The sequence below is a fragment of the Neltuma alba genome, unplaced genomic scaffold (genome assembly GCF_004799145.2).
Source record: "Neltuma alba isolate B1F8T4 unplaced genomic scaffold, ASM479914v2 tig00000201_pilon, whole genome shotgun sequence".
In the NCBI taxonomy this organism is placed as follows: Eukaryota; Viridiplantae; Streptophyta; class Magnoliopsida; order Fabales; family Fabaceae; genus Neltuma; species Neltuma alba.
The window spans coordinates 644,637-672,296 of NW_021631957.1; the positions used below are offsets into that span (position 1 = coordinate 644,637).

Consider the following 27,660-nt stretch of genomic DNA (forward strand, 5'->3'; position numbering starts at 1 on the left):
TTAATCTGAAACAAGGCGGCTGTGTTGTCCATGGTAGATTGTGTTCTCGCAGCATCTTATATTTCTTTTGCTGTCTTGGTGAAGAGGTAGCCTTCACTAATTTTTATTGTCATTGAATTATACAACCAAATCATTATTAGGTTATTCTTAGCAGCAAACCATGCTTTATAATTTGAGTCACCATGTCTTGGTTGTGGGGCTTCTCCCTTGATATACTCCTCTTTTCTCTTTCCTCTCAAGTACATAAGAACACTTTGAGACCACTATAAGTAATTGCTCCCATTCAATTTGTAGGCAATTATCATATATTGTGTTTTGGCAGAAGGTACCGATTCTACTCCTATTAAAGATGATGTAGAACTTGAAGTAATAGAGGATGAGGAAGAGGAAGAGGAAGGCGAAGGGGAAGGGGAAAGGGTGTTGAGTTCGATGGAAGTTCTCTAGACTCTATTGTTGTCTTTGGTCGCCAGCTCACATCGGACTTGTGATTATTGGTTGTGAAGGAGATATGCTAATCTCTGGGGTTGCAAACACACTATTTGTGGGGAAGCTTCATGCGACCTCTCTTTGGGTCGTGATAAACTGGGTGGAGGAAGTTCCTGCTCTGATACCATGAGATTTAATGGGAAGAATTGTACTTTATTGAATAATACTAAATAGGAAGGAGTACAATATATAGCCCAGCTGAGGTAACTGGGGTAAATCTAGGGTAAATCAGAAAAATAAATATATTCTAATGATAATGCTAATAATCTGGGAAAGAATCAAAGATAAAAGACATGATATAGAGATAATACTAAATAACCGTAAATGAAACTACTAAATAAATAGAACTGAGTTTATTGGGCTTGGGCCTTGTCTTCCTACAATTGTCTTACTAATAATAACTTGAGGTGTTTTATTTGTCTATAGTTCATGTCAAACCCAAGTTTTGTTATGCTGGTATAAGTTGATGCATTTCTATTTTCTTTGCAGTGTAATGAATCTTCTGGCAGAAATTTATTCTCAGAATGAGATGGTTCCAAAGATGAATCAAGCCATTGAACTGGGAGATACAGAAATGGGTAATCTAATTGGAATTGGTGGCAGCGGGGATAGTGATCATGACAAAAATCCTTATATGCTTTCAATGCTGGCACCACGCTTGTGGCCTTTTATGAGGCATAGCATCACCTCTGTTCGATTTTCAGCAATTCGTACTTTGGTAATTTATCTCCACGTCACAATACCTGTGTAAACAATTGATATCATCTATCACTCCTTATAACATATTGACGAGGTGGCCTATTTCCAACATTTTGTTGCTTATGTCCTGTCCGTAATCTTTCTTGTGCAGGAGAGGCTGCTTGAAGCTGGATACAAGAGAAGCATGTCTGAGCAGTTTAGTTCTTCATTGTGGCCTTCTTTTATCCTTGGAGATACCCTTCGAATTGTATTTCAGAATCTGCTATTGGAATCAAATGAGGCTATATTGCAGTGTTCTGAGAGAGTTTGGAGGCTTCTTGTTCAGGTAATCTAATCAGAGGAGGTCGCTAATAAACTTTTTAAGTGTGTTATTTTATATGGTTTGTTCTAAGTTGTAAGTCAGCAACCTAAATATTTTGATATTCAATGCAGATTATTGCCGTAATAAATTGTAGTAACTTGGGGTTGCTGCTGCTGCTTGATTAAACTTGTTATCACCCACATCATTTTTCCTAAACTGCAATTGAGGATATAGCCAATTTGTTTTTTTGATAAGTTTAGGAAAAATCAGCTAAGCAATTAGTAACTTAGCCTCAACTTTATTGAATGAAAATTAGGGTAAATCAAAGATAAATCTAGGATCTAATAAGATATTATCTAATATAATCTAATCTATCCAAATAAAAAGATAATTAATAATAATAAGTAAAAGCAGCATTAATCAGTGAGCTGACTATGTCGGCTTGGGACTGCCTCGTTCAACATGCTTAATGTAAGGAATGAGATCAATATTTCATTTATAATAATTTATATTATAGTTTGGAAGGTTCTCATTGCATTTAGCAGTTTGGGTGTTCCTCTAAGTGGTAACCTCTGAAGATTTCGTTTCATAACATTGGCTAATTATGTTGTAGGCAAGTAGCCTTCTTTTTATGTAGTTCAATCACTATAATTTATGGATGCTAATGCAGTATCTATCTTTACTGCCTACTTCTCCAAAACTTTATCAAGGTATCTCATGAAGTTGAGGAATGAGAAGATCTTGAGGGATTTCCTTTGGTTAAAAGCAAAGTTAGGAATTTTGTAATTGTAGGTTTTTTGGGAAGAGAAGAAGCTGTATGTTTTGCTTTTATTTCTTGAACAGAATAACCGAATATAGCTAGGTTGAAAATAGGCTGAGACATCAACTATTATCTCCTAAGAGCTCTAGGGAACAAATTAACTAAAATTTCAATTACAAGGTAATGATTTCCTAAAAAATACGTTAGATTGCAGCAGCAGTAGGTAAAATTGCCTAGCTGCTAAACAAATAAGAACATAGTGTTAATGAAATAACTAATGGGGTGATTGGATTAGCTTTTCAAAAGCACTTTAACGCACATACTTATTTATTACTTCCAAAAAGCTAATCCAAGCACCCTCTGAATGTTAAAAAAATATGCAACGAAAGATAGCAAGCCATAGAAGCTGCAGCTGGGACTATTTCAGCTGCAGTCTCGATGCTTGACTTTCTGCATTAGATTTGATCCCCATGGTGGGATGGTTGTAACTGATTATTAATTTCATAAGCTTTTGGATTTATAGAAGTGTAAATTTTTTCCTCCTCACTCCTCAGTTTTCTTTTAAGTGGACTATTTCATTAAACACGTGTTATGTCATTTTCTTAGATTTATGATCTTTATTGATGGCAGTGTCCTGTGGAGGATTTGGAAATGGCTGCAAGATCTTATATGAATTCTTGGATAGAACTTGCATCTACCCCTTTTGGTTCGGCATTAGATACCTCAAAAATGTTTTGGCCTGTTACCTTTCCGCAAAAAAGTCAATCTAGAGCAGCAGCTAAAATGAGAGCTGTGAAGGTTGAAAATGAATATGGTGGAGATCTTGGCTTGGATTCTACTAAAGGAATTAATCTTCAAGAAAGAAATGGAGATGTTTCCATGGGTTCTGTCAAGATTGTTGTTGGTGCTGATGTTGATACATCAGTAACTAATACTAGAGTGATAACTGCTACTGCATTGGGAATTTTTGCTTCTAAGCTACCTGAGGTTTCTGTTAAAGATGTGATTGATCCGCTGTGGAGTGCTCTTACCTCTTCGTCTGGTGTCCAGCGCCAGGTAGTTATATATGATTTTTCGTGTAATAATCCCCCTTGATCTTCTGCCTTCTTTTGCCATCCTCTAATATATTTATTTCCTGTTACATATAGGTTGCGTCCATGGTATTTATTTCTTGGTTCAAGGAGACTAAAAGAAGTGGTTTATCTGAAAACCTTAAGATTATCCCTGGTGTCCCAAATCATCTGAAAGACTGGCTGCTGGACTTATTGTCATGTTCTGATCCTGCATTCCCGACCAAGGATTCATTTCTTCCTTATGCTGAGCTTTCAAGAACATATTCAAAGATGCGTAGTGAGGCTGGTCAATTGCTTAATGCTGTGAAATGTTCTGGTATGTTTGATGACTTATTGTCAACTATGAAAGCTGAGTTGGAGAGCTTGAGTGTGGATGATGCCATTAATTTTGCATCAAAAGTTCCAGCATTGTCCAATGAAAGTTTCGGGAATGAATCCTCAGGAAGAAACATTATGGATGATATTGAGTCGTCAAAACAGAGACTCTTGACAACCTCTGGCTATTTAAAATGCGTTCAGGTATGTGACGCAAGATTTTTCTCCTCTCTTGAATTGGTTGAGATAACTATTTTTAAATCTCTTTGGTACTTGAAGTTAGCCTGATAGTTGTCTTTGGCTTGCTATTTTCTGGCTAATGGGACTATTCGCAGAGCAATTTGCATGTTACGGTTTCATCTGCAGTTGCGGCTGCAGTTGTCTGGATGTCAGAATTTCCTTCACGCCTCACCCCAATTATTTTGCCTTTGATGGCTTCAATAAAACGAGAGCAGGTGCTGTTTATTTTTATGAGCATTTCTCTAAGACATAGAGTGCATTTGGTCATGGTGGTTTACTACATGAAAACCAAATACACACATATGCAAGTTTTCATGTTGCCATATGTGTCCTGTAATGCAGGAGGAAATACTGCAAATGAAGGCTGCTGAGGCACTGGCTGAGCTTATGTATCACTCTGTTGACCGTAAACCTTGTCCAAATGATAAATTAATTAAGAATATTTGTGGCTTGACTTGTATGGATCCCGCTGAGACACCTCAAGCTGAATTTATTAGATCCATGGACAGTATTGATGACCAAGGTCTCATGTCCTTTGGAACCCCCGGGGTTAAACAGAGATCCAAGGCCCACATGCTGGCTGGTGAAGACCGATCAAAGGTTGAGGGCTTTATCAGCAGACGTGGATCTGAACTCGCATTGAGGTTTCTATGTGAGAAGTTTGGTGTTTCATTGTTTGATAAGCTTCCCAAGTTGTGGGATTGCCTTACTGAGGTGATTAAGCCTAGCTCTGCCGAATCTCTTGCTGCTTCTGAAAAAGAAGTCACTTTGGCTATTGAGTCTGTCAGCAATCCCCAGACCCTGATTAACAATATTCAGGTTAGTTTCATTCTCTCTCTCTCTGTTTTTTTTTTTAAATTACCATTGCTGGTCCTTAAAGTTTGATTGAATTTTTGTTTTGGTCTCTGTAGTTTCAAATCATTGGTTTTGGTTCCCATAGTTTCATAATTCTTTGGTCCGAGTTTAATAAATGGTCCCTATACTTTTAATGAGTGCTGGTTATGGTCCCTATATTTGAACTCAAACCAACTTGTTATGAAACTATAGGGACCATGATAGGTCAAGAGAACTGGAGGGAATTGAGAGGGAAAGAGAGGAAAGAACCTAGAACCAGAATCTTGTTCTAGAGGCAAGAGGGAATTAGTTCTCTGAATAATTCCTTCATAACTTGAATAAAGTACATAATGGACTTAAGTAGTCTGTTGAACCATAATAACTGATAATAATCCTAATATTTGAAAAGATAAACTGAAAATAAATTATTCCTAAACAACAGACAATAACTTAGAATAAAACTACCCTGAAGTCTTATTCTTCTTCCTAGAATAAACCAGTAAAGGACGTTTGCCCTATCAGACCAAAGCAAACCATTTAAAACTACAGGTACTAAAACAAAAAATGGATCAAACTATAAGAACGAACAACGATTTTAACCCTTTTTTTTAAAAACAAAAAAAAAAAATTTTGGTTATTACATCACTTTTGTTACTTGTCTGAAATTTAGACTTCATTACTGACATTACAATTTACATAAGCTGCACATGTGCACTTTAGTGTGGCATTCTGAGCTGGGATGGAATAGTCATGAAAGTTTTTATTTTATTATTGTTTTTTTTTTTTTTAACTTTTTTTTTAAGATTGGGCAGTGTCTCTCTTATTTCGAGATGAACAGAAATTTAGAAAGATAATACTGGCAGTAGGGAGTTTATGTTTTGCATGAATAATGAGGAATAATATAAGAGATATTTTCTTTTCTAGGTATATTGAGTCATTTCTTAGTGTTAGTAATTAGATTGGACCAGAAGCTGATCATAAAGCATTTTCAACTGTGGGAGTTAGGGTAAACTTATTTTGTTTTTTATTTTTTTGAAAAAAGAAAAGTTGCTTTTTGCATGAATTTCTTTGAGGATATAGAACATTGGTTCCACAACCTATTCGGCAATTAATATCTAATGTTGATTTGCTGATGGCACTTTCAGGTCATTTGCAGATCTGAGCTTAACTTATTTACCAATGCAGCGTGTATTGTTTTGCTGTTCGTATTACTTTGCATTTTATAGCTCAATGTGCTAATGAAGAATATGGGCTAAAGTGATTAGTGTTCCTGCGTTAAAAAAAAAAAAAAAAAAAATCTTAATTACTAGCTGTGTTTTGAATTTTTACTTTTCAGCCATATGATTTAATATGCAAGCATATTCCGAATATAGCCAGACCAGGTACTTATGTTTTGACAGAATCACAGAATCTTCTGAGGTCTTGTTAATTATTTGATGAATAGGTGCATAATTCTTGTACGTTTGGTAGTTAGGGGTGTTCAGAGGTCAGGCTCCTGTTAGGAAAAAAACAAAAATAGAAATTAGGAAAAAAACAAAAATAGAAATTTATGAAAAATTATAAAACTAATTCTATATGGCGATCAGAAGTTCGATTTACTCAAGAATTAAACATCATTTTTACATTAATAATTTTGTATAGATTTCCCCTGTTTTGGAATGTCTCAAAATTCCATGATAAACCAGAAGTTCACCATAGTTCACTTTTATTATATTTGATTTTCTCCATCGTCATCTAGTCTAGTCTAATCTGAATAATACAATTATATCTAGTGTTCATTTATCATTTGGTTATCTGTATTCTTATTTAATTGTTTTGGTTGTGCATGTATTTTTGATATTAGTAGTCTTTTAATAGTTTTCATAAATTCTTGAAAGTTTTCACTATATTCATTTAAAATTGTTTTGAGAATTTGCATATAGCAACCAACCTAATACGTTCATTCTTGTTTTAGGTGGTACGCTCTATTGCTCCCCTCCTGCATGAGGATTTGAAGCCAAAATTGTTTACACTTCTCCCTTGCATTTTCAAATGTGTCAAGCATCCTCATGTTGCTGTTAGATTAGCTGCTTCACGCTGCATTACTTCAATGGCCAGGTCAATGACTTTAAAAGTTATGGGAGCTGTGGTTGAAAATGCTGTCCCTATGTTAGCAGATGCTTCATCAGTCCATGCTCGGCAAGGAGCTGGCATGCTGATTAGTTTTCTTGTTCAGGGGCTTGGTGTTGAGCTGGTCCCTTATGCTCCTCTCTTGGTAGTTCCACTTCTTCGGTGTATGAGTGATTGTGATCAGTCTGTCAGACAGAGTGTTACACATAGTTTTGCCACTCTTGTACCTTTACTTCCTTTAGCACGGGGCCTTCCTCCACCTCTTGGTTTAGGAGAGGGTTTATCCAGAAACACAGGAGATGTAAAATTTTTGGAGCAACTACTTGACAATTCTCATATTGAAGATTATCGGCTGTGCACTGAATTGAAAGTAATATTGAGAAGGTAAATTGCAACGCTATCCTCTTTTTCCCTCTGAAGGTGTTCTTCTGAAACAGATTTGAAATCCAAATGATTTTAAATATTCCTCCTCCGCCCAATTTGTAACTTGGTCTATCATTAATAATATCTTCTTTCTAAACATTTATTCATGTTTTTTACATTTTGCATGATGTTTCTTTTGCAAGACAATGAATTTTATTAATGGCTTTTTACATGTAATTTTACTGCTATTTTGCTTCCAGGTATCAGCAGGAAGGTATAAATTGGTTGGCTTTCTTGAAACGTTTCAAGCTTCATGGAATTCTATGTGATGACATGGGACTTGGTAAAACACTTCAAGCGTCGGCAATTGTGGCGTCTGAAATAGCTGAGCATCAAAGTCTGAATGAGAATGAGGAACTTCTGCCGTCTATAATCATTTGTCCGTCAACTCTTGTTGCACATTGGGCTTTTGAGATAGAGAAATATATTGATGTTTCTATTGTATCTACTCTTCAATATATTGGTTCTGCACAGGAGCGGATGTGTACTAGAGATAATTTTTGTAAGCATAATGTCATCATAACATCATATGATGTTGTCCGTAAGGATATTGATTATTTAGTTCAGATACAATGGAATTACTGCATTTTAGATGAAGGACATATAATCAAGAATGCTAAGTCCAAAGTAACCCTAGCTGTAAAGCAGTTGAAAGCCCAACACCGCTTGATATTGAGTGGAACACCAATACAGGTTGGTGAATTGTTTGTGTGCTCTTTCAGAGTAATACATTGAAAACTGATCAGATTAATGGAAGTGATCAAATAAATGGATTTCCTTTTCTTGCAGAATAACATCATGGACTTGTGGTCCCTTTTTGATTTTCTAATGCCAGGATTTCTTGGTACAGAGAGACAGGTAAATTTTGATCTTCCTTGTTGTAATTGATCTTTCATACATCACTAGAATTACAAGGACTAAAATGAAGGTGCAACTATGTTCAGGATTTGTTATTGCTATGGTGTGTTAGATTTCATGTGCTACGGTCTTATTGTTTGGATTGAGCATATCTTTAGTTTTGTACATGAGGGTTTCACCTTGTGTAGATTGAACAGGAGGAAAAGAAATGGGAGAATAAAAGTTTGGAAGAAAAGAAATTGTTTGAGATGAGGTGTTTTGCATATAGCCTGTAGTAACAGTCCTGCTTTATGCTCTTTAATTCTAGGATTTTGCTAACCTGTGTTGCTTATTAGCTCTGTTAATGTTGGTCCCTTGGTTCTAATTAGAGTTAATACATTTTCTTAATCTTTCTATACGCTGCATCTTTGCTGGATGAAAGTTAGACTTCTGAGCCATTCCTCTGTAAAATTCAACACTCTTTCTCTGCAGCAATGCATCAATGCAAAATATGCCTGGAAAGGCAGAATGAATTTCTGTAAATTGCCTTTAAACTATATCCGAAGTCATTCGGCTCAACAGATAAACCCTTTACTTTAGGTGCATTACATGTAGCACTTGGACTCTCTTAAGCTATAGCTTACTATCTTGCATCTAGTTACAAAGAAATCCAGACTGAAGTGAGAAACAAAAGACAAAAACAAACTCAAGAACATCAGCATGCTGCAACATTACTTGGGTTGCAAAACAAGGCACCCAATAACACTCAACTCCTATTACTGCAAGTCTATCAATATGTTACAGTCAAGGACCACCAAGAGCTTTGATTGCTAATTTCTTGACAGAAAAGCTTGACAAATCAGCAATCTTCTCGTTCCACAACCAAGTCTCCTTTTCTTGTTGAAAAAGACTTTTTGATTCTCCTAAAATTGCTTTAGCAGTCTTCTGAACCTTAGCCATTTCTTTCCACATGATGTTGGCATTTCCTTGTGACTCCTGACCCCTTAATCTAAGAGAGCTTCACCTCAACATCCTTGCATATTATATCAGTGAAAAATACTCCCATCTCCAATTTGAACACCGAAGGTAGAAATAAGACAGTAGGCAGATGGGGTTCTTGAACTACCGTACAAGAGATGATATCGTGGGTTGACCCACTATCAACAAGCAAAATTACCTTGTGGGAAAGCAGAGGGCCATGCAACTTCATGGCAGACCCTGTATTGCATGCTAGAATACCGTGGAGTGATATTTAGGCTCCATTATACTCCCTCTCCTTGGTTTTATGTTTTGCCGAATCAATGATTTCTGTGAGTGAAAAGGTGCTTTTATATACGTGTGTCGACAACTAAAATAGGGGCCTTTCTCTCTTCTATGTTCGTGTTCACGGAGACGGGCTTGGATACTCTAGGATGCCAAATGAGTATCATTACGCGTCAAATAACTGGAAGCATTGACCAACTTAGGGCACAGGGCTAATTGGGCTTGGATCCATTGGCTAATTCCAATTTGGACTCAAACTCTAAGGCTAAACTTATGGCTTTGTATACGGTGCATGGGTTGTGGATTCTCGTGTTTGCCTTCAACTCTTCCTTGAGTCCAATGAGAAAAACATTGAGGTTGTGCTGTGGCTAATTCTGAACTATGGCAACTCATTTGGCAAACTTATATTGGTATTTACCAATTGAACTTCTTTGTTTGATGGCGCTTAGATGCTCATTGAGGTTTTGATATTTGAGAGGCCTGCAGTTCTCTTGCAAAGTTCTCACTAACTTGTCCAAATATAGTACTGAGTTGATCCGAGAAAATAAATCTACGGCATCTCCTTCCAAAGGAATTGAAGCAACAACAACCTTGAAATCTTCTGGTGTTTGATAATATCAAAAATATTTTTACTCTGTTAAAATCCATCTGCAAGGGTCACCTCCACTAGATTTAGAAAATTCTATCCTGGTGTGCGGTAGACCAGGGCCTCTTCTGTATCTCGTCAGATCTGAATCTTTATCACTCTCGTCATCCCAAGGAGAGCGCCTTCTTCCTCTATCATGGTCATTGTTGTTTCATGTTTGACCTTCTTTGAGAGTAGCCACTTCATGTCTTAAAGCTTCTACTGGTTTAGGGGTCAGATGAAGATGAAAAGGGGTTGCAGGAAGTATTTGAGCGTTATTGGGAGTGGGTGGCTCCCATGTTGAAAGCAAGCTCTGATACCAAATTATAGTTGCTCAAAAACTATTAGGGAAAATAAAGGAAAGGAAACTAAAGGAAAGAGAGTAAGAGTCTCGCTCTACTCTTTGTTACTTGCCGCATTCTTTAGCAGAATCTCCAAAGGTCCAAAATAACAAAACTGATTTATTATTTACAAATAATGACTAGCTTTACGAAGGCTAGCCTATCTGTAAAAGGAGGTTACCTTAATAAAATAATAAGATCTAGTAATAATCGTAATATCCCTAATTCAAGATAAACTGAATAAACTAATCCCAAATAAACTACGATAAACTAGTTTAATTGTTAAGATAAATTAAACAATTAAAAATGCGAAAATTTGATTAAAACTATTAAATAAATAAATTAATTTTCTATTGCTTCTCCTGAATTGGTCTGACCTCTAAGCTTTTATCAATAACAATCTAATCTGAGATGTCAAAGGTTGATTCATGGCATAACTGAATTGCAATTAGATTATGCAACTCAGTCTTGTCCATTTAAAAGATTTTTGAATCCCCGCAAGACATATGCGGAAGGAGCAGCTCGTTTTTCCTTAATATCAACTAACTCTTTCATGATGCCAAATGACATAACTATAATAGCTGAGAACTGTCATTAAACAGGAAACTTATATTGTACAGCTATACAAGACCCTACAGCATTGTTGTAAAACTCATGACTTAGCACATAAAATCATACAGTTTCACAATCTCGGGTGGACTTCTGGTTGACTTGCACAAGAATAAAAATCCGCGAGCTCTCACCAAAACTTGCTTGAAATTTTAATCTTGCCTTGAAATCATGAGTTTGCTAATGAGGTTGAGTTCCATTGTTGCTTGCAAATGGATACCCCAGGGACATTGGCTTGTTGAGTGTTCCTGTCATTCCCTCTGCCAAAATTGAATAGGATGACTTGTTGATGGAAGCTATTGTGTCTGTTAGTGGCTTTTACTGTTTCTCTGTGGCTGGTCTTTTTTGCATGCCCCGTCTCGTCCTTAGCTACCATCTCTTTTGGTTTTGGGGCCTCTGAACATTAATAATTTTCTGTCAGAGGTTTTTAAATTCTTTAAAGTGGTATTGAGCAAGAATAAATGTCGCACTGTGGTGTGTTGTCTTCGGCTTCTTCCTGCATTTGTTATTTTAGTGTTTGTGAATTCATTTTCTTTTTTAGAGTAAATTACTGAGACTCCTTTTGTGCTTTGTGAAGTTATACAAAACATTTATTCAGTACATACTTAGAGGGGAGATAAGAAATAAGGCTTTTTCTTTCTTCACTATCAGCTTCAAGTAAATTAATCTCAGGTTTATTAGTCTCTTTTATCAGTTCCATTGATTATTCTTGTTTTAAATCATGTCTATTGTATGTGACTCTTCACAGTTCCATGCCACTTATGGAAAACCACTCCTAGCTGCAAGAGATCCCAAGTGCTCTGCTAGGGATGCTGAAGCAGGAGTTCTTGCTATGGAGGCATTGCATAAGCAGGTGAATAAATTTTCTCCTAAATTCACTCTGAAAATATACGTGTATTGTTTCTTTTAATTGTGTATATTTTCATCCACTAGGTCATGCCTTTCCTTCTCCGTAGAACAAAGGAAGAAGTCTTATCTGATCTGCCGGAAAAAATAATTCAGGACAGATACTGTGATTTAAGTCCTGTACAGCTTAAACTCTATGAACAGTTTTCTGGTTCTCGTGTCAAACAAGAAATCTCATCTATAGTAGTAATGAATGAATCCACTGCGACAGAAGAAAGCAGCAGATCACCCAAAGCATCCTCACATGTTTTCCAGGCAAGTTGGTTGTTTAATCCTTTGTTATCAACTTATCAGCTTTATAATACACACACAAACATGCTTAGTGTATGTGTGCGTCTGATCACCTATTCCACATTTCAGGCACTTCAATACTTGCTAAAGTTGTGCAGTCATCCTTTGCTTGTTGTTGGTGAGAAGATTCCTGATCAACTTTCTACCATTCTCTCAGAATTGTTGCCTGTTGACTCTGAAATCATGTCAGAACTCCACAAACTACATCATTCACCAAAATTGGTGGCTCTCCAGGAGATCTTGGAAGAATGTGGAATAGGAATTGATTCTTCAGGTTCTGAGAGTGCTGTTAGCATTGGGCAGCACAGGGTCTTGATATTTGCTCAACATAAGGTGATATTCGTTGTTGAGGACTACTTTCTTTCTGAAGTTATCTTCATCAAGGCTGATTTTTCATTCAACTGTGCAGGCTTTTCTTGATATTATTGAAAGAGATTTATTCCAGACACATATGAAGAAGTTAGTTCCTGGTCCTAATCATCCAGTTAATATGTAGTAGTGTAGTTTCTTGTGTTTCTTCCATCATGTTTAAACAAGCTGTTCTGCATATTTTGAGTAAAATTTTGAAGCTGTTTTTTTTTTTTTTTTTTAAATTACTACAATAATTTGTTACGATTATGATTTTGATTTGTGCTTCTTAAAATTATTTGCTTCTGATATATATTATTAATGTCAATATAATTTTCACTTTATACATGAAAGCGTCACATATTTGCGACTGGATGGATCGGTTGAGCCGGAGAAGCGTTTTGAAATTGTCAAAACATTCAATTCAGACCCTACCATTGATGTATTGTTGCTTACGACGCATGGTAAAAACTTTCACCCCCTCTTGGTTTCTCCGAGATGTTTGATTTTCAAAGTACAGATTAATTTTCAGAGATATATAACATATCCATCTGCAGTGGGTGGGCTTGGTTTGAACCTGACATCCGCAGATACCCTTGTTTTTGTGGAGCATGATTGGAATCCAATGCGCGATCATCAGGTAACTGCAATTTTTGTATGTTTTCTTTGGGGTTTATGGTTTACTTTAGCACACTCCTAATGTGAGGGCTGAAAATTGAAAGCATGCCATTGAACTCAACTTCTCAACTGTATCATAATTAAATTTTTGGATCACTGGCTAAAAGACATCGCCAAAAGCTTAAATTATGGTTTTCTGTAGTAGTTTAATTTTCTTCCTCCTGACCCATGAGCACATAGCTGTCTGTCTGAGTTTTGTTTTGTGGATTATTCTGAAGCCGAATCATGTTATTGACCCTGCAGGCTATGGACAGAGCACACCGTTTAGGTCAAAAGAAAGTTGTCAATGTCCACCGTCTAATAATGCGTGGTACTTTGGAAGAGAAAGTCATGAGTCTACAAAGATTCAAAGTTTCAGTGGCTAATGCTGTCATTAATGCTGAAAATGCCAGTATGAAAACAATGAATACAGATCAGTTGCTTGATTTGTTCACGTCAGCAGAAACCTTGAAGAAGGTATAAATAATGTGTAGCTCGGGTATAATGGCATTTTATTTGTCATAATTTGTAGGTTGAGTTTGGGCCATATCAAATTGTTTGGTTGAATGATAGACACCCATGAACTCACTTTTGTTATTACCCATTGTTCATTTTCGTTTTGCAGGGAGCTTCTGCTGCGAACCGATCAAATGGCACGGATGGAGATGCTAAATCCGTGGGAAGTGGGAAGGGGCTGAAAGCAATACTCGGAGGTTTGGAAGAGCTTTGGGACCATTCACAATATACAGAGGAGTACGATCTGACTCAATTTTTGTCAAAGCTGAATGGCTGAAATTCTACATTCACTTGAGGGTGTACAGTCTAAATTTACAAATTTTGACCACCTTTTAACATCTCAAATTTTTTTCCCATGACCTTCACCGAGTTTCAGTCGTCACTTTGTGAAGCCACCAGTGCTGCCCGCGTTAGCCATTGTAAATGCTCACACATAAGTGGAACAGGGTCTGTATTTTGCTAGGGGTTGAGTCGAGAGAGGGTGGTTTCTGTGACTGGTGAAATCCCTTGGGAATGGAATGTAAAATGCACAAGTGATGCCCTTGGGAGGGGATGGGGTTGACTATTTTATTTTTGTTCTCTCTTGTATATATATAAGCCCTAGTCGTACTCAATTTGCAACATTCTTTAAAAAGGTATTAATATCAAAATGCAAATTACTTCTTTACTGTTGGAAGTTCTCGAACAACTGACTTACCAGTCAAATTATAATAATTTTTCCCCCCTTTTGTCTATTGTTAATCTTCACTGTTCATTTTATTCTGCATTAGCTAAAATAAAAGAATCGACGGGGAAAAGAATGGATCTACTATCGAATACGTTTGCAATAATAATTTATTACGGTAAAAATGGCACAGGGAACTAGGTGTTTAGATGGCTCTCAAATAATTGTGTAATTAGGAATACAATTCTCGTTACTTCTGCGTGTTGTATATTTACTCGATCAATCAAAGGAAAAATGCCATATAAATACTCACTGAATTCTAAACTTTCAAATAAATCATTTCAATTATAAGTATTAAATTTTAGGACCAGAAGAGGAGGAAAAGTAACCTCCATGTTACTGATTGCATAATGATTTTGACAACCTGTTTTAAATGATTTTTTGTAAAACAAGTTACCAGATTGGCAACCTAATTTTAGTCCACATTGTGTAATGAAAGTTACCAAACACATAATGATTTTTCCAACATGTTATAAGTTATTCACAGAGTATTTTACAGAACAATAAATATAAATGACAACTTGTGTAATGTAAGTAATTATTTCAATAACTATTCTTGCTTTCATACTACTCACATGGTCAATTTTTTTTTGGCAGAATTAAAATCCGATGGCCAAAATATTTGATGAAAAACATCATAATGAACATGATAATAGTAACTTCGTACATATGTAATGAAATTGACAACTAAACTCATAATATTTATCATAAACTAGCAGGACTATGATGGAACTTACATTATATACATTTAAATGACAAGTTAACATTAATAATAATATGACTAAATCAGTACCTACATTAGATAATAATATGATTAACAACACTTTCAATGTGTTTGACAACTGCACTATTGGCACTTCCCAAAAACCATAATACCCCATGATTACAACTACATTTGGCGCTATCATGGTTGAGAGGAAGAAACTTTAGTCGTGTCTTCTCTCTCTCTCTCTAAGGAAGATGACATGCAGATATTGCTTTTGTTCCCATATCTTTCGTCGACTAAATCAGAAATAGAAGGAACAAAACTGATTTCTCTCTAATTCAGCTTAAGAGAAAAATTCGTGATGGTCGCCACTTAAAGAAAAAGAGGACCAATTGCAGAATGGTATGCTTCCAAAGTTTATGATGATCTCTCTCCTCTCCCTTAAAATAGTTCAATAGTATCTCCCACTCCTGGAAAATCAAAATGAAAACTGAAATTCTTTGCTTGCTTCCTTGTGATTGAACTCTGATTATGCATTGGAGGGGATAAGTGAGAGGGTAGTGGGAGCTTTAACTTTTGATAGAGAAGACAAAAAGAAAATGAGAGAAAGGGCTTGGAGGTAATTTGCTAAAATTTACAAATTTCAATTTATTACCTACTCACTTATTTGTCCTTTGTGAAATTATAATGACTTGTTTGAGATTATTCCTAGTGGGAGCTTTAACTTTGATAGAGAAGACAAAAAGAAAATGAGAGAAAGGGCTTGGAGGTAATTTGCTAAAATTTGCAAATTTCAATTTAATACCTACTCACTTATTTGTCCTTTGTAAAATTATAATGACTTATTTGAGATTATTCCTAAATCAAATAGCCCCAAGTGAGACACGTTACAAAGTTCTAGGAACTGATTTTGCAAAATGACATTAATGTTAATGATGTTACACACGTGGTACCAACAGAATAAATAAGAGGGTAGAATGTCTTGGGAGTTTTTAGTGACCATGAGTTTTTCACTCATTAGTTTTATCTAACTATTATAAAACAAAAGCTAAAGTATATATTTAGTTCTTTAACTATATATAAGGTTTCAATTTGATCCTTTAACTTTAAATAGTACATTTTTAATTTTTTAATTCTAAAATTATTAACAAAAAATGATAACATTGAGATTTTAAATGTTGATGAACCATGATCAAATAATAACACTGAAAGTAAATGTTGAACATTGAAAGTGCAAACATAAGAAGGGGTATATTGGTAGTTTTGAGCATTATGAAGAGAGGTAGAGGTTGTTAAATGACATGCTTTGATGTAACAAAACTTTAAGAGTTTGCTATTTGGTAAGAGATTTAAATTGAAATATTTAATAGGAAAAATTTCTCTTAACCCTTTGGTGGACATTTAATATCCAAACTCGTCCAAGAGATTCGAAATCGTCATTATAGTCTTGTGAGGGTAAACTAAAATTAATTTGTCAAGACAAAAAGACCAAAATGCCATGAAAAAGAAAGCACAATTTGTGTGCTGAAGAAAGGAAAAAGAAGTTGGTGTCATTTCGAAGCTTTGTCCATGCAATGAACGGAGACTATTCCCCAAGCTGACAAAAAAGGCAATGGTTGACGATTATTTCAAAGTTGCGTCCCTCCGCCATCTCTCCAAGACACTGTTAGTATGGCTAGGAGTGTGAAATAGTGTGACTTCGCTATATGGTGTCGCGTCATTATCGTCACTAGTCTAATAAATTTGGATTTTTTTTTTTTTTGTGTGTGTGTGTGGTAAAATCATGTTTTTCATCTTCTCTTGTTTGCGCGATGCGAACCTTTTTTCCTTTCCTCCTCTTTTGGACAGAAACATAGCACAATATCGCCATTTCTTCCCTTCCCTTGTTCACACGATGAAGCATGGGAAGGATTTTCAGCAGTGTTTGGTGAGTTAAGTTGAAAATTTTCTCTTCTCCCTTGATTTTGAGTTGCATTGGCATGGTGTGTGAGAGTTGAAATTTTCGAATTGTATTCTTATATTTTAACTGATTCCATTTAAGGAATTGTATTTTGGAAGCATGAAACTTTTATAGATTAATTTTGAAAGAGAATGTATTGGACAAAAGATTTGAAGGTGAAAAAGTTTCTTGAACTTACTTAAATATTAATGCACACAAGGTGTTTGTGAAAATGCTCAGAATAAAACTTTAGTTGGAATCAGATATATGGTTAGTATTCATGTTGAGTTTTTTATGATAGTTATGGAGTAGATTGTATTGGGTAAGGTATTTGAAATGTGTGTGTTCGTGTTGGTTAAGAATGTGATATTTCTTTCTAGACTTCTTTGGAATGTTGTTGATTGTTAGTTTGAGCTATAATTTGATAACATTGCGTAAATATTATTGCACACAAGGTAATCATCCATTATTGCTTGTAAAAACTTTTAAGTTTTTTTTTTTTTTTTTAAATTTTCTGGATTGCTCAGCTTGCTAACTAAATTGTCAAATTTAATCTTGAGATGCTTAAATCAATTTTGTTGACTTGTATTGTGGTTGTATTGTGTTAGGCAATTAAATTCCCTCTTGCTTTTGATCATATTCGGAGTGCTTAGCATATAGTAGTGTTGTGACAAATTGTTCGGCCATGTATATTTGTCACCTTCATGTGTGTTTTAGCCACCCTTTTTAATTTCCCAACTTCATATTTTTCTTCTATTCCCATATGTTGAAGCGAAGTACTATTCCCATCTGTCGAAGCTCATCATTTACTTCGCATATTTATCCACGTCCATTGTATATGTCACAGACCTATGCAAACTAATTAAACATGGCTAGATATATTTTCTATAGTTAGTTCTAATGTTGTTAACATAGTTTCAGTTTTGTGTTCTTAGCTCGGTTTTTTCAGTCTGCTTTTTCAGCTTCAACTACATTCCGTACGGGTAGATTGCGTTGGATTGAATATTTGAACATAGTTTTGAATTAGTTTAATTGGAATTGAGTTGCATTACTGGCAATACAAATAATTCAACTTTTTTTTGTTTGTAAAAATCGTTACTTTCATCTGTTGAAGTTAGAACAAATTGGATTTGAGCATTTTATTACATGATTTAGTGGGTCCTTTGGAGGTTTATTAAAGTGCTTTTGTACACCTTTTGCATCCTTTTACGATTAATTGTGTCACTGTCCATTTGAGTTGATTTATGCTCCTTCAATGGTGTTTTCATCAATTTTTATTCAATTTTGAAGTACCTTTCTAAGACGAGATATTACAAAATTTTGGATTTATTTGTAGGTAACTTGGAAGAAATTGGGGCAAAATTGGGAAATGACTCAAAAGTCCCTAGAAATGACAATTGAGAACCAAGAAGAATGACAAAGAAGGACCCCAAATTGAGAATTGGTGCCTAATACTTTACCAAATGGCATAAAAAAGTCATGGAAGCTTTATTTTGTCTTCCTTGCCACGACAAAGCCCTAATAACTTGCAAAACAGAGTTTCGATTAATGAAGTAGAAGAAACCCTAATATGATCTCCTAGCTCGAATTCTAAAGGCACTAAGTCTCCATTTCGTCCAGAACCTACCTTCAACCTTTTCTTTCAACTCCTCTTCATCGTTCACTCCAAATCCCATAACTTTTCATCAATTCATGACCATTTCCCATTTCTAAACTGATTAAACCCTTCCACACTTCTTCTGCAACATCTTTTCATACTCATTTTCATAATTTATCATGGCTGAGAGCTTGGTGCTTGTTTGGAGCAAGTTAGAAGATGAGTGGCTGATCTCCTGTAGCGTTTTGTTAGTAAAGATGTGTTCAAATCTTCAATGGACTAAATATAGGAGAGTTATTTAGTTTTCCACTAGTTATTTTCATGTATTTGACTATCTAGTTTTAGGGTTGATGACGTGTGTCTATAACTGAGGTTTTAGTTATAACTGCTTTGTGGATTTTGTCATTTGTGATTCAATTGGATGCTTTTAGTTCATTTTAAGTTTATAAATCCCCTTTTAAAATTTCACTTAGTTACTAGGAACTCTTTTTTTTTCCCCCTCAAAATTGAACGACCTAAGTTATACTATACTACATCTAGAGCTGGTAACGCGATCCAACTAGCCAACTCGCTAAAAATGGCGGGTTAGGATTGGTCAAAACCCAACCCGTCAATAAATGAATCTTTTTTAACCCGTACAGCCAGACCCGCAACCCGTGGGGTAACTTACATCTATTTTTTTAAAAATTTTTTAATTGTTATAATTATATTATTACATATTATATCCTATCTAAAAAATAAAAAATACCTATATAATTTATTTGGTGCTTTCAATCCAATATTTCAAGGAAAAACAAAAAATTTATTATTATTTTTGAATATCATGTGAGAAAAAATATTAAAAAGTAAAAAAAATAAAAAAAAATAAATAAATAAGTGTTAGTGAGTTGGCAGGCCAACCCATCCACCTATTTTGGTGGTTAGGTTGGCTAAAAGCCAACCCGTCTTCAAACGAACCTTTTCAACCCTATTCATATGGGTTCAACTTGTCACGGGCCAATCCGCAACCCTCGGGTTGGGCCATATTACTAGCCCTAACCATATCAATTCAGTTATTTTTTGTTGATCCCAAGGCAACTAAGGAGGTGATTGATCACTCTTGCTTGATCAATTCTATTTCTCTCACTCGCATTTTGCTTCTTTGTTCATTATGAGCTTTCCTTTTGTCCTCTCTTGCAACCCACTCAACCCTCACCACTCCAACCTTCTTACCTTTTCATTTTTGCGCTAAACCCCCACTTCCCAGTGATTTTCATGATTCTTTCGTCTTTGAACTTCTCTATTCGCATTGTGGCTGTGTTATATGCTCTCCGTTACGTTTTATTTCTAGTGTATTAGAATAGAGTTCTCTTTTTCTTTTACTTTCTTTTCTTTCTATTCTGGGTTTGAGGAAGCATTGAGGATAGTTTTGAATAGGATTAAACTGAAGGAGCCATGGATTTATAATTGGTTGTTTTATTGATTTGGAACTGCTTCTGTGATAACTTATGGTTCATTACTGATTGAAAATTTGTTTACACCAACTGAAGGATGTTCCTTTTACGAATTATGAAGTCACAAATTTTGATTCTTGTTTGGAAATTGATCGCTGCTATTTTAACTATTGCAACTTTCTAGAGATATTGAAGTTCATTGGGTTTTACCAACTCTGAGTACTTACTAATAGGTATTCTTTTTTGAATTTTGAACCACAAGTTATATAGCTACTGATGGTTGTCTTTTAGTTTGAGGGTGGATTTTTAGTTTGGAATATTTAGACTTGAATTTTGAAAGCTTTTAAAGTTAGAGGGGGTTTTTCACTTCTGTTTTGGTTTTTGATTGTCTTTGTTTGCTTATATGTTTAGTTTTGTTTGTGGTTTGTGTTTGCTTTTATTTGCAGGAGCTATGCCTCACACAAAGAACCCTTATGTCTCCCTTGTTCCGCCAACTTATGACGATGTATTTGATCAAGTGGGTGCCTGGCTACTCCTTAAGGACTTTCAGTGATGACATTTAGTAGCGATACAAAATGTCACCACTGAAAGTATGACTTTCAATGGTGACATTAAATGTCACAACTAAAAATCTTACTTTCAGTAGTGACTTTTCAGAGTCACCACTCAAGGTCAATTTTTGAAAATAAGACTTTCAATGGTGACTAATCATGTTGTCACTGAAAGGACTTTTCAGTGGTGACCTAATGTTGCCACAGAAATAGGTTTTTAGCAGCAATTGTTATTGTCTAGGTGCTTGAATGGGCGATGTCAAATAAGTTATCCAGATAGATGATAATTTGATATTGTGAAAATCAACATCTAATGTTGTAAATTCACATATTCTAGTTGTCTAGGGAAATGGTAATTTTGTGTCGTGAAAACTCATATTTCAATTATAAATTCACAAATTCCAATTATCTAGGGAAATGGTAATTTTATGTTATAAAAACTCATAGTTTTCTTATGAATTCAAAAATTTCAATTCTTTAATGAAATGTTAATTTTGTGTTGTGAAAACTTGTATTCCTACTATAAATTCATAAATTTTAGTTTTAAATTTATACTATGTTTAATTGTTTATAACTAATTGAAATTGACATGTGAATGGTGTGTAGCAATAGATGATATATGGCTAGTAGTAGTGAAAAGTTTATTTTGCATCTTCCAGATGGGAGGGAAATATGTGAAGAGCTCAAAGGGAAAAATGACATATGAGAGGGGGATTATAAGTTGAAGATTACGAAGAAAAGGGATTACATATGAAGAATTGCAGAGTATATTAGCAAATGATGTGCAGCTTGGATGTTGTTAAATAAAGTAGACAGTTAGTTTTGACAAGGAAATATTATTAGACCTTGTCGATGATGTGGGATTTGGACAATTAATTGACTACAACAATAACAGTGGGCATGTCTATGTTTGTAATAATGTGAAAGAACTGAGATAAGCTTCATAGTTGGATAGTGTTTGACTTTATTGCTAAGCATAGTCTTTTTTTAGTTTTATATAAAATTGCTTTTGTTTTGTATATTTATGAATTAAAATATATATTTTTTGAATGGTCGGGGAAACAGCTATGACAACACATTTAGGGTTTTTGGGATGGATTGCAACTATTTTGTCTAGTGTTAACAATACTTGGTCCCAAGTACTGCATTAAAATTGCTAACTCATTGGTGACAACTATAGTAAATGGGCACAATCCATCCAACTCACAGTTGAAGGCAAAGGGAAGCTCAGCTATCTTACTGGAGATTCACCTTGCTCACCTTGGAAAACTAAAAATTTGTTGTAGCATCGTGTTTGATCAACACCATGACTTTCACTCTTAAATGAAGCTTTATGTTTATGTAGAGTGGGAAGGAGATCTAGAAAACTAGCTGAGAAGCATACTATGATAGAGAAAATGCTTCCCAAGTCTTTAAGATCTAAACCAAGTTATGGCAAATAAAGCAAAGTCTGGGAAGTCTAAATGAATATTACCTAAACATGTCTGCTTTGTGGCAAGAATTAGATTTTCAAAATGAAGAAGCTTGGAAGTGCTCTGAACACGCAACTAAGTACAATACAAAGATTAAAAGAAGAAAAGATTCTTTGAAATTTATCCAGAGTCAATGTTGACTTAGATGCCATAAGAGAGCACATCCTAAGCAAAGTACCTTTACTGAAGGGTTGTGTTACAATCTCTCTCGAATACCTCAATTAGTAATTTTGAATTTTCTACTTTTATTTCTCAAAATACAGAATAGAGAGGTCAAAAAACCATACCAGTATATAAGCATTATAAGAAATTAGGCCATAGAAAACATACCTACTGTGATATCCATGGGAAACTAAAAGATTTGAAACCCAAAGGAGGGAGAAACCGAGGCTATATTGCTAAAAAAGGAGAGAAGGCATCACCATCTCCAAGCATGTCCATTGAACAATTCCCAAAGCTAATGGAGATGCTTTCTAGTGTTCATCCTTTTAGACAAGTAGCACATAGCCAAACCAATACCACAGTAATAAGCAAAAGTAATTTTACGCATGCTTTGAATGTTATTCAAAGCTTGTGCTCAAGTATGTGTTGGATAGTTGACTCTATCACCTTTGACCATATGACGTATAATTGTGCCCTATTTAATACTTATACTTCTTGTAATGTGTCTCTTAAAGTGAAAATAGCTTATGTTTCTATGTCCTTGATAATTGGTATAGGAAGTATTAAAATTTTAGATCAAATTACACTATATATTGTTTTCTCAAATGCAACTTACTACTGAGAAGTGTCATGTTAATTTTTATGATTTCAATTCCTTATTTTAGGAATTGTCAACAAGGAGGATGATTAGTTATGCTAAAGAACTTGACGACCTATACTATTTTGATGAAGAGTTTATAAAACCTGGTACTAGCAATAAAGTCTCTTTTCCAAGTGATATTTACCTTTTTTTATGGCATAGACATCTTGGACATCCAAATTTTTGATATTTGGTTGAACTGCTTCCTTTAAATTTTTCAAAGAAAGATATTTCTTGTAATGACTATTTTTTTAAAACCCATTTAAATTAAATCAAATAATTTAGTTGAAAGATTAATCATGATTGAAAAAAAAAAAGAAACCTTAAAATCATAAAATCACTATCATGATTAAAAGAAATAAACTTACATCACAAGTAACTCATGTTAGAAAAGGTTTGCACATCTAACATAGTTTAAAGATAAAAAATTTTCTTGTTTGAATAGATAAAAATCAGTTCATATTAATGCTTAACTTAGGCTGTGGACTTTAAAAGTCGAAACAAAACTCATTTTTAAGGGTTAAGGTGCAAATATATCTATGAACTTATACCAAATGTGTGTCTCGCATCATAAACAAACCTTGGGTGCAAAAATACACATGATGATTTTAAAAAGTTGCAAAAATGCCACTACCGTTAATTGTTGTAACGTTGACCATTTGTTTGACCGAAGGTGCTGACGTGGATGCTGATATGGCTTAGAGAGTCTGATAAAAAAGAGTGAAGGTGCAAATATACCTATGAACTTTTGTCAAATGTGCACTTGACACCACACACAAACCGAGGGTGAAAAAATACCTACTATCATTCTAAAGAATCCTAAGACGGTATAGTTGTTTAATTCATTAAAGATGATTGTCTAACTCAAAATTTTGACTAAACAAGGTGACATAAATGTTAAGTTAGTGTTTCAGTCTTCCTCCTTCAAGTGTAAGCTTCTACTCTTTGCAAACTAGAGGGGACCTGACAAGAGCAACTGAGAGAGAGTAGCATTGCTCTTACAAAAAGAGAGACTTTGATAGATGAAATGAAGGAGTAAGTTTTATGGAGAGTTTAGCTTATTTCTCTTCAATGAAAGTGCAATAGTAAGGAGAGAACATCATTGGGATTGGAGGGAGGCTGAAACGCGATCATTTGAAAGGAGGAGCAAGTTGCACTTGAAGAAGGGAGACTGAAACACTAGCCTAGGGTCTCACCTTTTTCAGTCAGAGGTTTGAATTAAAATTCATCTTTGATTAATTAAATAATTGTAGTATTTTAAAGTTATTTTGAGATGATCATAGGTATTTTTGCACCCAAGATTTGTTTACGGTGCGAGGCACACATTTGGGACAAGTTCATAGGTATATTTGCACTTTCTATCGAACCCTCTAAGCCACATCAGCATCCATGTCAGCGTCCATGTCAGCACTTGTAGTTAAACAAATAGTCAACGTTACAATAATTAACGGTCATGGCACTTTTATGACTTTTTGAAATTATCATGTGTATTTTTGCACCCAAGGTTTATTTATGGTGCAAGACGCACATTTGGTATAAGTTTATAGGTATATTTGCACCGTAACCCTATAAATTATTATTTCAAAATAGCAAAAACCTCACAAACATATTAGCACATATATAATATACATAATCATAACTTCTCAATCACAATTCCAAAAGCCCTACAAGATAATTTTCATAACTCAAAAAGTATAACACATCTCTTCAAGTTGCAAAAAACATATTATTAAGGAAAAATTGCAAATTTGGAACCCTGAGCAGACTACCGTTGATAAGACAAAGGAAGGTAAGGATGACATCAAGCCATCATGCCCCTTATGCCATGGGCGATATAATGGCTAGGACAAAGGATTGTAATCCCATGAGGTGAGCGAACTCCAAAATCCCATCCTCAGTTTAGATTGCGGGCTGCAACTCACCTGTATGAAGCTAAAATCACTAGGAATAGCCTGGCAACCATACGGTGGTGAATTCATTCCTGGGCCTTGTACATACCACCTGTCACATTATGGGAGCTAGCCATGCCCGAAGTCGTTATCTTTACCTTAACCATACTCAAGTAACAAAGTGCAAAACCCGTAGTTTGGAAAAAAATAAAGATAAAGTAAAGTTTTGTAGAACCACATTCACTAATTTAGGAAAACTAACAAGTTATGTGTTAATCACTAAATAAGAAGTAAACAAATAGCTAAATATTATTTTCCATTGCCATAAATTATTACCTTAATCTGAAATTAGCCATTTGAATTTGAATGACTGGTAGAAATACCAAGTTTAAAAAATGCTATAAAGCTACTAACAAAAGATAGCATGCTCTTCACCGTCGCTTACTAGTCCATGGGGGTAGTGTAGTGCGCTAGGGATTTGGCAAGGGTGAAGACATAAAGTAAGGGGTAGGAATAAGGAAGTGGGGTGGGGGAGATGGGGTTAGGGGAGAAGTGAAACATCTTTTCTTAAACCCCTTTTAGTATGCATATGAAAGCCTTACGATTCAAGTAGATCATAAAATAAGCCCCTAGATTGAAAACTTGCATTTAATTTCTCGGGTTACTATTTACTAGTAAATTTCAGATTTTCAGTCCAACTTTGAAAATTCAAAACTAATTATAAAAAAATGGCATTGAGGTTATTTAAGCCTATATTTAAAGCTTTTTCAATTCTCTATAAGAAAAAAAATATATAAGTTTGGACTCAAAGCTTGTTAGCCATTACTCTTATCTATTTTAAGTGTCTACCACTTGTTTTAAAGCTCATGATATGTATTTTAATCATGCCAAGTTTCATAAGTAGATTCCATCATTTACCTTACTTTTACTTCAAACACAAATTCATGGCTCATTTAGGGATAATTTATCCCCTCTTACTTGCAATAATAATTCATAATTATACATTCTTTGCATGCATTCATTTTAACATTGCATAATTCTTTCCCATACATTAACATGCTCAACTTTACATGCCATTATCATCATTTAATGTTAATTATATTACATTGAGAGACATGTTCATACATTAAATACATAAGCTCAATTATCACATTCTTCTCTTCTTTCTTTGTTCTCCTTCATGCATTCCTCTTCCTTTGCACATCATATCTATTATGATTGGTTAAGGGAGGGTGAGATTCAAAAGAATCTCAGTAGTAAACATAACTATCCAAACATACATGGCAAGCTTGACATTTATAATATGCTTGCAACTTCACATCTTTATAACATAATGACATGTTTGGAAATCATCATGCATTTATCATCAAACACTTATGCCTATGGCATACTTTAAGCATTTTCACATTCACAATGCATAAGTTCATAAAATCACATAAACATACAAACATGTCATACATGGAAGCAAATACCAAGCACATAAGAGTAGGGTAAAGTTTGCTACCTTTAGCCTTTTACATTCAATCTTTCCTCTTGCTCCTTTTATTTCCAACCATAAGGGTTGCTTGATCAAGTTTTTCTATTCATATTTCTTGATATCACATGGCCCTAATCACATTAACACATCATTGTCATTCATTTTATTAGAGCCATGGAATCAATAACATTCATACTTTGCTCTTTAACATACTTTAACCTCTAACTTTTGAGCATTAATTCTAATCTTTTTAAAATTAATTCCACAAGCTATTTCCACATAATTTTTCATGTAGAATCTATTTTCACATAAAAGAAATCTAACTCCTTCCTAATAAACTCTACATGGCTGAACACTATAGGGCTTTAGAGAAAAATTCTATTTTTAATTCTGATGCTTCCAATTTCTAAGTTTTACCCCATAAAATTTTTCATTCTAAACATAACCCCCAAGTCTAGCCAAAATTCACACAGAGTTAGGGGAAGTTGGATTCATTCAATTTTCATCACAAAACCACTTCATTCTTGTTCCTTTCTATCCTTTGGACATGATTCTAGCATCAACCAATCTTTTTCATGGTTCAAACATCATTGAACAGAATCTCAACCTAAGGTTTCAAGCTTTCAATATCCATCAAAACCATGACTAAGCTCAACAAAACAAGTGGCAAGATAAACTACACCAAAAGCCATAAACATACCTTGTCTTGGAACTTGATCTTGCATGGCTTCCTTGACTCTTTCTCTTCTCCTTTTTCCTTTCAAATTTTTGGCCCCTTCTCCCTTTTCTTGAGTTAGAAGAAAATCTTGGCCATGCGGGAAGGGATGAGATATTTATAATGCAAGCCAAATTTACATTGTGATAATCCTTCAAATTCACCATTTATTTTCACTATGGACACTTGGTTGATCTTGTTTCACTTTCCTTGTGATTTTGCCACATAAACCCTCTTAAGTCTCCTTATTATTCAATTCTATTGCCACCTCAAAAGACACCTCATGTGCCACTTATTACACATGTGTAGAAAGCATAATATTTTATTACATAATTCCCTTTCTTGTAAACTTAGTCCTTAACAAAATGTACAATTTTATCTATGTTCCTTCATCAAATTTGCATTGAAATAGGAGGAAAATAGGAAGAAATTCATGCTCCCTCTTACCCTTAACCATTCCTCTACCTATTTTAATCGTATTGAGTACTTTTTCGAGTCCTGACTTACTCAGTAACCCCGAGACATGTTATGGCACTTTTTTTTCATCACAAATGACCTCACATGGCATTATATAACATGCCTAAAGAGGAAGTGATACTCTTCCTTTTGTTCTTTCATTAAAATATTTAATATTTATTTTAGAGTAAATTTGACCAAATTCTTTCTATCGATACATAACGTTGAGAATCTGTCTCTAGGTACCAATACTATCTTCTCGTCAT

At 34.8% G+C, this 27,660-nt stretch overlaps 1 protein-coding gene across 4 annotated transcripts in view; it reads left to right on the forward strand.

The window, feature by feature from the left end:
• The window catches only part of LOC114756442 (TATA-binding protein-associated factor BTAF1), a 29,822-nt gene extending 15,520 nt beyond the window's left edge, over positions 1–14,302 (forward strand). For all 4 annotated transcript variants that reach the window (XM_028945417.1, XM_028945470.1, XM_028945533.1 and 1 more), the window contains 17 exons: positions 976–1,204; positions 1,337–1,510; positions 2,877–3,302; positions 3,395–3,838; positions 3,970–4,089; positions 4,217–4,693; positions 6,663–7,201; positions 7,441–7,933; positions 8,030–8,098; positions 11,664–11,768; positions 11,849–12,076; positions 12,182–12,445; positions 12,522–12,571; positions 12,815–12,924; positions 13,018–13,100; positions 13,382–13,594; positions 13,743–14,302. In XM_028945417.1, the coding sequence (XP_028801250.1) occupies positions 976–1,204; positions 1,337–1,510; positions 2,877–3,302; positions 3,395–3,838; positions 3,970–4,089; positions 4,217–4,693; positions 6,663–7,201; positions 7,441–7,933; positions 8,030–8,098; positions 11,664–11,768; positions 11,849–12,076; positions 12,182–12,445; positions 12,522–12,571; positions 12,815–12,924; positions 13,018–13,100; positions 13,382–13,594; positions 13,743–13,910 (4,192 nt within the window). In that variant the 3' untranslated portion in view covers positions 13,911–14,302. The remainder of the gene's footprint in view (positions 1–975; positions 1,205–1,336; positions 1,511–2,876; positions 3,303–3,394; positions 3,839–3,969; positions 4,090–4,216; positions 4,694–6,662; positions 7,202–7,440; positions 7,934–8,029; positions 8,099–11,663; positions 11,769–11,848; positions 12,077–12,181; positions 12,446–12,521; positions 12,572–12,814; positions 12,925–13,017; positions 13,101–13,381; positions 13,595–13,742) is intronic.
• Positions 14,303–27,660: the final 13,358 nt, after the last annotated feature.